Source organism: Drosophila bipectinata, chromosome XR (assembly GCF_030179905.1).
Source record: "Drosophila bipectinata strain 14024-0381.07 chromosome XR, DbipHiC1v2, whole genome shotgun sequence".
Lineage (NCBI taxonomy): Eukaryota > Metazoa > Arthropoda > Insecta > Diptera > Drosophilidae > Drosophila > Drosophila bipectinata.
Window position 1 is genome coordinate 5,048,228 of NC_091735.1, and position 12,571 is coordinate 5,060,798.

Genomic DNA, 12,571 nt, shown 5'->3' on the forward strand with positions numbered 1-12,571 from the left:
TTAATTTTTTTTAATTTTTATCGGCTATATATTTCCTGAAATTGCAGGCAGAAAATATTTGGAAATAGATGGACATGCAAGCAAGTAGGACAAGGGCATGTGGGGCATATGATGGCACAGTGGAACGTCGATAAGTGGACTGCATATGTTAAATTTTATCGGTTATATATTTCCTGAAATTGGAGGCAGAAAATATTTGAAAATATATGGGCATGCATGCAGGTACGGATATATGTAAGGGCATGTGGGGCATATGTTGGCACAGTGGAGCTTTGATAAGTGGACTGTATAATTGGGAGAACAGAAAAGTTATGTGGTGTAAAAAATGACACTGATTGAGGAAGATAAAAAACAAATATTACGACAGCGGCGGACTGTTCGGTGAATATTAGGAAATACCGGAACTAATTCACACCGGCTGGCCAATATTAATTATTCCTTCTTTTTGTCACCACACAATTTCACTGTTCACTTGCGAATTTTTCGCGGTTAATTGCACCAAAAAAATATGTATGTGCGTATGTATGTATGTGGATGCACATATGCCTCGACCGTTGGCAAGTGAATGGATAACGGATAGGCCGAAAACGGCGAGGAATATGGGCAGCACACAAAACGGAGACGGATGAAAAAATTTGCAGAATTTTAAGATTGTTATAGATTATTAGAAAATCTCAAACTGCCGTTGTGTCGGAAAATTCGGACTTGGAGTTGACACGGAGGGAAAAACAATCTTGCAGCAGTGTGAACGAAATTTAATGTTCGGATCACTGCTGAAGACCGGCAGAGAGATGGAGACGGAAAAATGTACTTATCTTTTGGCGGAACAATGCCGGGAACTGCTGGTAGAAGAAAATCCAGGAATGATCCGGCTCGAAGGAACAAATGTTGTAGGGGGGCGTTGTTGCCGCAAAAGATTCCAGGACTAGATGAAATGAGAAGTCGGGGGCGTCTTCAGTTAATTTAAAAAGAAGCGCGTTCAGCTTTATTGGGCTGCTTACATTGGATACTCCACTTAACTTAGTAAGAATAAACGCTAAACGTAAATATAAACCAGAGCGGACGATCGACGACGGCCGACGAGAGAAGAAGAATGCATAGAGGGGCGAGCGCGGATGCACTCTTTAGCGCGGATGCGCTCTTCAGCGCGGATGCGCTCTTAAGTTCAGCGGCCCAACGGCCCCTCGCATAAACAGCGGCTAAAACCCTCCTTAATATCCTCCGGGTCGGTGGAGAAGTGGAGGCCTTTAACGAAGATCCGATAAGCGCGCTCGTCTCGGGGGTGGAATGTGTGGAATCGATGGTTTTTTTCGCTCAGAAACTTTTTCACTGTTGAGTACGTATCCCTTTCTTGCTTTATGACTCGAATAGGGTTGTTAGTTCTTGCCTTGTAGGTCACTTCAACATCCCCGCCTAAGAGGCGGGAAATATCTTTGGAGAGGCCCTTGATGCTGAATACGTCCGGGATTAAATTGGGAGCGGTTTGATGATTTTCGCCGTTTTTTTCCGCAGATCGCTTGGTCTTCTTGTCATCTTTTTTCTTCATACCGTCAACCTCCAAGTCGCTGTCGTGATCTTCATCGTCTAAATCAGATAGAATTGCATAATAGTTACTTCCAATATTAGCCTTAAATGCAGCTCTGGCTGCTTCGCTGGTGACTGGTTCGTCTTCCATGATGGATTTTTTAGCAGACTTTCGCTTCATTTCTCCATGCTCGGAGTCGCTGGAATCGTCATCTTGAAAATTAGAATAGGCCTTCTTTTTCGAAAGCAACTTGATTTTGATGGAACTGGAGGGGTTTAGCCAGCCCATTTTGTTGGTTTTGTCCGAGATTGGCCAAGATTATGTGAATAGAGTGGTTTTATATTTTTTTGGGGTTTGGAAAAATTTTTTTAATTTTTATTTTTTATATATATTTTTTAACAATTAATAAAACGATACGTTAGTTTCAAAGCCTCTCTTAGTAAATGCTGGCTATTTACATCCCCATTATTAAGGTTATGCAGAAATACTACGATAAAAAGCCATAAGCTTGCATTTTGATCTATTAAGTATTAAATCATTAAATCAATTTTTGAAAGTTATCAAGATCAGACTGAAGACTGCATTGGGCAGAGTTGGATTTGTACTGAAGACAAGGCTTTATATCATCTGCATAGCAAGGGGCATTTAAGCAAGGAGCAAGTCATTTATGAAAGGAGTAAATAATAACGGACCAAGATGACTACCTTGAAGGACGCCAGATGTAGCACGGACCAGTCAGCAGTCAAGGGACTGTATGTTTTTAAATAAGACTCTTTGTGTCCTTCCATCGAAGTAGTTAGAGATCCACGTTAAGAGAAGAAAAATTGTCTGTAGAAAATCCCAGCATATTCAGTTTACTCAGCAATGGTGAGTGATTGATTGAATCAAATGCTTTGCTAAAGTCTGTGTAAACTACGAAAGGATGTCAACTCCAATAAGTTCGCTTCAGTAAGTGGTGATGGAGTGACGCTTAATATAGCCAAGCTGACAAGGAGAGATGATGGAAGATCAAAGGTGTTGCAAATGAGGAGTAATTAATTTTTCAAAAAACTTTAGAATTGCCGACAATTTAGAAATGCCTCTATAGTTGGCAGCATCGGACTTTATCCCTTTTTTATGTAGGGGAATTATGAATGATTCCTTCCACTTAAGGGGAAAAATCGAGGTTTCCATAGATAAGTTGAAAAGTCTTAGAAGAGGTTTGCACAGAGCCCTGACACAGTACTTTAGCGCACAGCCTGGTACTCCATCGGGGCCTGGCGAATAAATGGGTTTGACCCTTAGAAGATCAGATAATAAGTTGTTTTCAGAGAAAAACGGACAGAAAATAAGATTTGCTGCTTGAATGTTATATGCGTAAGGCTGATTTGTCAATTTAGGCGGAGAATAAGTTATTTGATAAAATTCTGCGAATAGATTGGCAATGGCCTGATCAGAGGTCGCAGAGGAATTTTCAAACGTAAGCAGGGGTGAAAAAGATACGTAAACACGTATCTTAGTGTTTACAAAATTATAAAACTGCTTTGGATCCTGAGTAAATTGTATCCGGCAGCGCCGAATATAATTTGTGTAACATTTAGCGTTATGCACGGTAAAATTTGACCGAGCTAGTAGATATCTTGAAAATACAATACTACTGCAGGGTTTTTTATATCAATACTACTGCAGGTTTTTTTATATTTAAGTAAAAACTTATTTTTAGTAACAATACTACTGCAGGTTTTTTTATATTTAAGTAAAAGCTTATTTTTAGTATTTTTTAGGTTAGTGAGGCACCTTGTAAACCAAGGAGGATCAGGATCAGATACAAAACATAAGTCCAAAAGCCGACCTAACGATTTTTTAACATGGTTAATCTGACCTAGGGACATGTCAAACATGCCCGCGGTGAAGTCATGGTGAGTGATAAGTGACAAAGATGGTGAGTTATCGACGTTGGACCACTTTAATTCTGGGATATTGAAGTCGCCCACCGCTACAAGCTTGTCACGATCGGTCATAAGATTTAAAACGGATTGAACTGTGGACAAATTATGCAACTTTGTGGGCGCCTCAAAGGAAGGCGGTATATATGAACAGATAACATATAAAGATTTACTGGACAAAATTATTTTAATGCAAATAATTTCTAAATCACCAAACTCTTGTGATTTTACCTCTTCAGAACCTTTTGATTAAAGACTGTTACCAAAGTCCACCATGAGGTCCACCAAAAAATATACCGAGATTATTTATCTCGGCTGGCAAAATTATAAAATTTACGAAAACGAAAGTATATAATCTGTCGCAAAAAAACAGAGCTTTTCAAGGGGTTATATACAGTTGTACCACGCAAAAAATGGAATTTTATCGATTTGTTTTTGACACCATAGAAAATATTTATGAAAAATGTTTTACCGACGTTGTTTAGTACATGTTTCTGGGTACTTAATTAAATTTTATCATAAAAAAATATTACATAATAAAAATATTATAGCCAAATTCCCGGATCGTCTTTTTTCGATGGTGTCTTGCGGTGGACATGATATCCCGAAAACGGTTCATCGGAAATCCAAAATTCAAAAAAATTTTGTTAGTCTAGTCCGTAAACGAGGGATTTGTAAAAATTTTGATTTAAAAAAAATGGCGACGGTTTTAACAAAAAATGTACTTTTTCGAGGTATAAGATTTTCGATTTTTATGCTTTAAAAAAGGTGTTTTTAAGGATGCTTAAAAAAGGAAATAAAAAATCCCTCGTTCACGGGATTTATCATAATAAATAAGTGGTCAATTTGGTGTTGATCGGACTAGTACTTTTTTAATAATCGTGTCCACCGCAACGGTAATTTCGCAAAAACCAGATTCTGAGTTAATAGCGTTTAAAGTTTCCAGTTTGTTCAAGTTTCATGTGCAGGTAGTGCGCTATAAATAGCTACAACTTCGGTTCTACTGCTCCGATCATTATTATAATTTTTGTGAGAGTGTTCTCAACATTATATACTTAAAGAATATGCAATAAAAAAAAATCGATTTTTTCATCTATCACAACTGTATATAACCCCTTAAAAGTAACTGTTTTTGGTGGCGCCACCTACTGGTGGGTATATAAAATAAAAAGTTTGATTTCTTGTTTAAATTTTTACGAAATTTAAATTTAATTTTTACGAAATTTAAACAAGAAATCAAACTTTTTATTTAACTTTTTGTTTAAATTTTTACGAAATTTAAACAAGAAATCAAACTTTTTATTTTATATACCCACCAGTAGGTGGCGCCACCAAAAACAGTTACTTTTAAGGGGTTATATACAGTTGTGATAGATGAAAAAATCGATTTTTTTTTATTGCATATTCTTTAAGTATATAATGTTGAGAACACTCTCACAAAATTCAAATTCAAATCAAAAAGCTACAGCAGCTTTTGATCATCAGTCGTAAAACGCATAAAAAATGATTTGTTTGACGATTCCGAGGGTATTGTACACCGAGGGTTCGTCCCAGCTGGCCAAACGAGTAATTTTGTGTGTTATCTTGTTGTTATGAAGCGTTTTATCGTGACGCAGTGCGTAAGGAAGGGTCCTGCCGTCTGTTTCACGAGAATACGCCGTCTCATCGATCGACATTTGTCACTGATTTAAAAGAAAAAACAATTCATTTTAACCTTTATTCACTCACCCTACTCACCTGATCTGGCCCCTGTGCTTTTAACCTATTTGGAAAACTTAATTTACCCATGAACCCGTGAATTTACCACTGGTCTCGAACATTTTAGCTATCCAACAGGGGACGAACGATATTCTCAAGAGCATTCCGAAAACTTTCTATACTTTGAATAAAAATATATAACTTTTGAAATTATTGCCTTTACAGAGGGTATTATAATTTTGGTCAAAAGTTTGCAACGTAGTGACGGTGACATCTCCGACCCTATAAAGTATGTATGTATATTCTTAATTGGGATCACCTCATGAGTTGATATAAAAATGTCCGTCTGTCCGTTCGTCTGTCTGTTTTCAAGCTATCGACTTAAGATTTTGCACGCCCCTTTGCAAGAACGGAACGGCCGAGATCGGTCGACTATATCCTAAAGCTGCCATATAACAGGTTGGTCGAAAATGTATAACTTTGGTGTTTTTAGACTTAGAAAATTGGTATTCTATTTGATTATATTTTTGGCAAAATAATATATATATATATATATTTTTTATTTTAAACGTTACTTTTATTTCTTGAATCTTCTCTTTGCAAGACTAACAAGAGGTGTATCAAATTTGATATTGTTAACTTAACTAACAGTCATATTGACTGATACAGAGTTAGACGGCCGTAAAAATCGATTGCTGGGTTGAGAGGTCGTTGCGTCGGAGGCGGGATACGCTAGAAACCCGAGTCAATTCCCTAGCGAGGAAATTTGGGATTTCGTCTCTCACTGCGAGGATGCCCAGATTCCGGTGGATGTTTTCGTTGCGAACATACCAAGGTGCCCCATTGATAGTTCTCAAGATTTTTGATTGTGCAGCGTTGATGTCTATGTTGCTGCTGCTCGCGTTTCCCCACAGCTGGGAGCCATACGTCCAGATTGGCTTTAGGACTGAATTGTAAAGTAGTAACTTGTAGTCCAGTCACAGTGGCGATCGTGAGATCCAGAGGAGGCTGCTGGCTTTTAGTTTTAGGTGAATCTTTTTGCATTCGATGTGCTTACGCCAGGTAAGTCGTCTATCAAGAGGACGCACAAGTTACGTTACTTCGTTAGTTTGAGGGATCTCCCCATCGTTTAGTGAAAGGGGAGGGCATGTTTGTCTATTAAGAGTAAACGTTATATGTCTACACTTTTGTTCGTTTATTTTAATGCGCCAATCGCACAGCCATCTTTCCCTTACTATTAGATGATTAGCCAGTTGGGTTGTTGCCTGCGTTGGGCATATGGAGCGACTAAGGATAGCGGTATCGTCGGCGAACGTTGACGTTTTTAGTTGTGCGTTCGTAGGAATATCCGCAGTATACAAAACATATAGACACGGGCCGAGTGCGCTTCCTTGTGGAACTCCAGCTTCGATGACGTAGTCGCCCGAAGTAGCTGCGTTGCATCTCACTAAGAATTCCCTATTGAAGAGGTATGATTCCAGTAGCTTGGGGGTGTATGTTGGCAAATACGTTTTAATTTTGTGCATGAGTCCAATGAGCCAAACTTGGGCAAAATAATATGACACTTAAAACCTGAATTCGTCCGTGGCTGCAATCGCATTCCCAAAATCTTTTTCTCTGCCTCGCCCCATTCAATACTCTGGGCATAATCACTTTGTCTGAGTATCCTTTCTACCTTGGGCGAAATAGACGAAAACTTGCACAGCTTGCATCCGCCTTCTGTATGTGTCTCATTCACTCGGGTAGATTCTTCAATCGCCTCGATCTCTGTGGCGAAACTGTCCACATAGCATTCACAGTCTTCACATGATGCGCAATCGGTAAGCATATAGCTCCAAAGGTCATCACGCAAAACTCATAAGCTTTGGGTCATCCCCGTTTCTTCACAAGAATCGTTGCACCCATCTATCTTCAGGTTGGATCAGCACCTGGTGAAAGATCTAAATATTGCTTTGTCAACTGACCGTTCGTTTTGTTTTCTTCTCGATATTGACCAGCCGATTGTACGCCATAGTTACATGGCAGCCCAATGTGATCCTTTTTCCACAATAATCCCGTCTGTTATCGACGTCCAACTCGCACCTTAGTGTCCTCCAAGATCTGCTATGCCCTCACGTCGTCGCTGGCTGCAACTGCTGACGCCAACACCAAAATCGGTCTTTCTGTCTTTCGGTCTTCTCGGTCTCGAATTAGTCCTCCACGATGCATTCCACGTTATCATCCAATGACTTTGCTAGCAGGCAAGTCCAAGGCGTCTCTCGTCGCCCTGTACGCCTAGCTACTCAATCAGCTCTTTGTCGACCATCGTCACAGAGGAACCTTCACCCAACAGCGCGTACGTATCTTACTTCCCGCTTCCCACCTCCGTATAGCGTCACTGGCAATACACGGAACAGTGGTCGTTCTGCGTTCTCGTGGACATAGCTTAAATTTCTTTCCGGAGTACATGAGCATCCACAGATGAAGATGCTCCTTTATTTACTCGGATGCCTTCCCTCGCTTCTCCAATTCCTCCTCACTGTGATGGTCTCCTGAAGCCTTCATTGCGTCCTTCATGAAGAATTCGGTGATACTTCCTCCTGCATCCACTGACATGACATTCTCTCAACACAGCGTCGGATCCAGTCATGTGCCCGCTTTGTGAGCACGTAAAGCAAAGTAGATGCGACCTCACGATCCACCACCTCGCTGTAGGTGTGACTCCGATGAACCATAGGCAGTTCCAAATGGCATGTTGTCCAGATCCGCTGTCTTAACACATTGGACAACTGCTGAGGCATATTCTGTTTCTCATCCTGATCGCGATCAATGCTAGATTAAAACAATCGACGCCTTGGCTCTTTTAAGTCAATGTCTGCTTCCACGCAGCCCACATTAGCTAAGTCCGTCAGCCACGAACTGAAACCCACAATGTTTGGATATCTTCATCGTTCAGTCGAGGACTCCTTCTGGGCGAGCGCTGCATCTCGTCCAGGAATTAATCCAGCAACACCTTTTGCTTCCAGTAAACTTTGCGCTGTTCGCGCCACAAATGCTACCCTTTCACTAGGGTGCGATTCAACTCCGCCAAGCGCCATACAAAATGGCCGCCAAATGCCAAGCCACCAACGCCAGTCGCCAATGCAGTCCACCAGTCCGCCAATCCAATCACTTCGTTCGGGTTTCTCACGTGTAGGCGTGCTCCTACCACTTTCTAACTAATGGCTGCGCAATGCCAGAGCCATTAGTGCATTGTATACTCATCGAACAACGTAAAACATATACATATATTTTATTCTGTGGTGGGGTTAAAAATTCAATAATAGTTCAAATTTCGTCTAAGAAACGCCTTACCGCAGTTTCATCTTCCACATTCCATGACTCTTGACGAAAAACTAACCGCGCGCGCCAACTTTATATAAGTGTGCCCAATTACTTCATAGGGGCACAATACCAAACGATAAGAAAATACTAAGCTAAACTATTGGCATCGCATTCGACCCGCGACATCTTCACCTTCGTGAAAAACATCTTCAATCAAATCAAAAAAACCGCCAATTTGGAAACGGGCGCATTATCCAGCGAGACCAATTTCCAACCATGATTCGCACGCTGGCTCGCCCGATTGCTCCATCCACTCCAGCAAAGGCTTCCTTTAAGACGCCTATCCGCCAGCCTCGACGAGGTACAGCTGGGTCACAAACGAAGACGATGTCTTCTTGACGAATCGGCTTCTCTCTGCGGCACCACTTCTTTCTCCTTGTCAGCGTGGGCAGGTACTTCAAGACTCAACTTTTCCAGAATCCTTTTCCGGTCCCTCAGCATCCTTCACAATGCTTCCATCTCAGCCGGGGGTATCTGGCAGATAAGCTGCTTCCTTCAGAAGATTATTCGGCGCAAGATTGACTTCCTGGTCCGTACTCACCGACAGGTGAGTTAGCGGAGGAGGTACTCTTGAACGGCCAAGCATTGGCCTCCAGACCATACTCTGGCAGGGGTCCTATAATCGGCGGCGTCGGCCGCGCTCTCTGCAGCTTTCACAGGTTCAACATCATGTCCCTCACTCATTATTGCTGAATTATAATTTAAACGTTTTACCCAACTGAAGGAAATAAATGAATGAATGAAGTGTTTCAAGAATGCACCCTATCACTTGTACTGAAAACAAGAGAATAGCGAAAAATGAGAATGCTCTTGTACTCACTCACTCCGACTCTCTCAACTTTTTTTGTGTCTTTTACTCTTTCATTCTTTTCCAATCGGATGCTTCTTTGGCCTGAGGCAATAAGAATGCATCCATGCAGACCTCAATTACATAAGCACAAATTTTTCTTAACATACATACAAATACTAATGGCCTAGATAAGCAAATATGCATGCACATCTCGTTTTAAAAACTTATAACTTAATTATACATAAAAAATTAAAAAAAAAAACTATTCTTTTTTATTTACACACACATTTAATTTATACAAATTCAACTAATTTAAGCAAAGCTCCACAAAACAAGAATTTATATTATTTTTTAAATAATTATATTTATTTTATCTTTGTCTTTTATAAGGGCTTAAATGACCCTGAAAACTATCACGAATTCTGCAGGTTGCTTGCTCGCCTTAAATCAAATTACCAATTGGGTGAATTGATAGCAGTGCCTTGTTACCCAGAAGCAATCGAACTAATCGCAAAGTTCACCGTGCAATCATTGCATGTATGTATTAAAAAATAAGAAAGTGCGTTCAATAAAATATCTAACAATTTATTTCTCCTTCAGTTGTGGCTTTTTGCTCCAAATAGTGTTCATTATTTACTTACTCTTTGGCAACGGATGGTAGCTTCTGTTCCATACGTTAAGTCTCCTGATCCACATTTACTTGGTACCTACACACCAGAAGTTGTCAAGGCGTACATTGAATCACGATTAGATGCTGTTCCTCTTATTGTGCGAGACAATTTGGAGGATCCATTAGATGACCTCTGTATGGTGCAGCAGCAACTAGACCAATTGTCTGTAATTGAAAGATGCGAATATAATAAGACTTGTCAACTTTTAGTGCAACATTTTGATATAAAAGCTCGTGAGTATGAAAATTTGGTTCAGATTCCCAATTTTAATCCTAAAGATGTTATTGTACGTGAGTTGCAATTAACTTGGTTGGTGTACATAATTGGATCGGCTATTGTTGGCCGGCTTTCTGTTACGACAAGCGACGAACAAGACACTATGGATGCTGATCTAGTGATTAGAGTTTTACAATTAATAAGTTTAACAGATACTCGTTTGCCACAAGCTGGCTGCGAAAAGCTTGAGCTTGCAATTCTAAGTTTTTTGGACCAAGTTCGCAAAATGCATAGTAGTGAACAGGCGCAAAAGGCAAATGTGTACAAGAGATTAAATGAAGTCTTTGGACTAAGTGATGAACAAATGCTTTTAAGTTTTATAAATCGTAAAATGTACGTAACAAATATTTTTATATTTAGTCATCTAGCCTAACTTTTTTTTTTAATTTTCAGTATTACAAACCTAAAGTTTTGGGGTCGATCTGAACCGATTATTTCAAAGACTCTTATGCTACTTTCGGATCTTTCTCTTCACTTCAATTCAGTGCGAAAGCTTGCACGACTAGATGAAATACAATTTATGCTCACACATCACACCTGCGAACACTTTCCGTTCCTAGGAACCAACTCTTCTTTAAGTGAAATGAAGTGCAGAACTATGTTCTATACATCTTTGGGGCGGTTATTGATGTTCGATTTGGGCGAAGACGAGGAGAGATTTTACAACTTTTTGAAGCCATTAACAAGTAAGTTAACTTGTCAATATGCTCCAACCAAATTCAAAATATACTTTAATGTTAGGTCAATTTGAATTTCTTGGAACTGTACTTATGGAAACAAATGGATACCCTAACGATGAAGCTAAAAATGCGGTAATTGGCTTGGCGCGCGATCTTCGTGGATTGGCTTTACCATTGAACGCTCGAATTCAGTATACTATGTTGTTTGATTGGCTGTACGTATCATTTTAAAAACATTTGATAAAAATACCTCTGATAATGAATAATGTACGATAATGTACGATTGTTTTTTCTAGGTACTATACAGAATATTTACTAATATTTTTGCGGGCTGTGGAACTTTGGGCACACGATCCAGCGGTTACAACGCCAGTTTTAAAACTCTTTGCCGAGCTAGTGCATTGTCGTACCCAGCGGTTGTCAGGCAATGTGTCAAGCCCTATTGGGATTTTATTATTTCGAGAGGCATCGAAGCTTATTTGTTTATATGGAAATTGTATCTTGCAGCTTGAAGTTCCTTATGATCGACTATATTCTATGAAACTTAAAGGAATTTCTATATGCTTTCTAATCTTAAAAAACTCTCTTGGTGGAAACTATGTAAATTGTGGTATCTTTAAATTATATGGAGACAATACGCTAGACAATGTTCTTAATATTATTGCAAAATTAATTCTTTCTATAAACCAAAATGATTTGCTCGTAAGTAATTTCACAATTTTTTAAATTTTTGAAAACTAAATTCAGCGATAAAAACTCATTAAATTTTTAGCGATTTTACCTAAATTTTATTTTTTTTTTTAATTTATTCGACTGTAAATTTAATTGCAGGAATACCCCAAACTATCAACATCATATTACAATTTCTTAAATTGTCTTTCCCAAGAACATGTTACTTATCTTGCCGCATTGGAACCATCTGCATTTATGTACATATTAGAAACTCTTACAAAGGGAATTGAAGCATCCGGTTTGTTTTAAATCATAGATAATCATATATAATCGTATAATCATATTTTACTTTTTTACAGATTCTGCAACTTATATTATTTGCTGTACCATTTTGGATAGCATTGTTTCTTATATTTTTAAACAGTTGCAAATAAAAGGTAATAATACATGTTCTCGTAATAGTGTTTCAAATTATTTACTCTTGTAATAATTGTATCGGTCTCGGCATTTTCAGCGAACACATTTCCAATAAAAAAGCTTCATACTTTGACCCATGAAAATATAAAATTTTTAAAGGTACGTAAAAAAATATTAAATAAATAAAAAATGTTGATATTTCCGGTTATACCCGGTTCATCTGTTGCACCCACACGCACCCATGCAACAAAAATTTTTTCACTGAGAGTTCATACCTAAAAATATTAGTTAAAGTGTAGTTATAATATAGTCAGGTAATAGTCTCTAGCATGCCCGGCAATCATTTTTAGCCGGAGTGTGTAGTTAGAAATTTTTGCTTCCCTAAAAAAAAAAGATCGTCAATTGCGTTTCATGCGGTAAATTTAAAAACTTCTTTAGGATTCCGAGTGGGTATTTTACACGATTGCCGATTGTCGATTGCGTTCCACGCGGTACATTTGAAAACTTCTTGGGATTTCAAGTGGGTATTTTACCCGATTGCCGATTGTCGATTG

At 39.0% G+C, this 12,571-nt stretch overlaps 1 protein-coding gene across 8 annotated transcripts in view; it reads left to right on the top strand.

The window, feature by feature from the left end:
- The window catches only part of LOC108120074 (ran-binding protein 16), a 476,341-nt gene that overhangs the window by 186,155 nt on the left and 277,615 nt on the right, over positions 1–12,571 (top strand). For 7 of the 8 annotated variants that reach the window (XR_011444253.1, XM_043211189.2, XM_070283005.1 and 4 more), the window contains 8 exons: positions 9,692–9,838; positions 9,902–10,581; positions 10,642–10,934; positions 10,990–11,143; positions 11,225–11,630; positions 11,760–11,898; positions 11,960–12,037; positions 12,115–12,176. Coding sequence is in view for 7 of the 8 variants with exons in the window: in XM_043211189.2 (XP_043067124.1) it covers positions 9,692–9,838; positions 9,902–10,581; positions 10,642–10,934; positions 10,990–11,143; positions 11,225–11,630; positions 11,760–11,898; positions 11,960–12,037; positions 12,115–12,176 (1,959 nt within the window). In the remaining variant the exon portion in view is untranslated. The remainder of the gene's footprint in view (positions 1–9,691; positions 9,839–9,901; positions 10,582–10,641; positions 10,935–10,989; positions 11,144–11,224; positions 11,631–11,759; positions 11,899–11,959; positions 12,038–12,114; positions 12,177–12,571) is intronic. The other variant, XM_043211190.2, reaches the window with a different exon arrangement.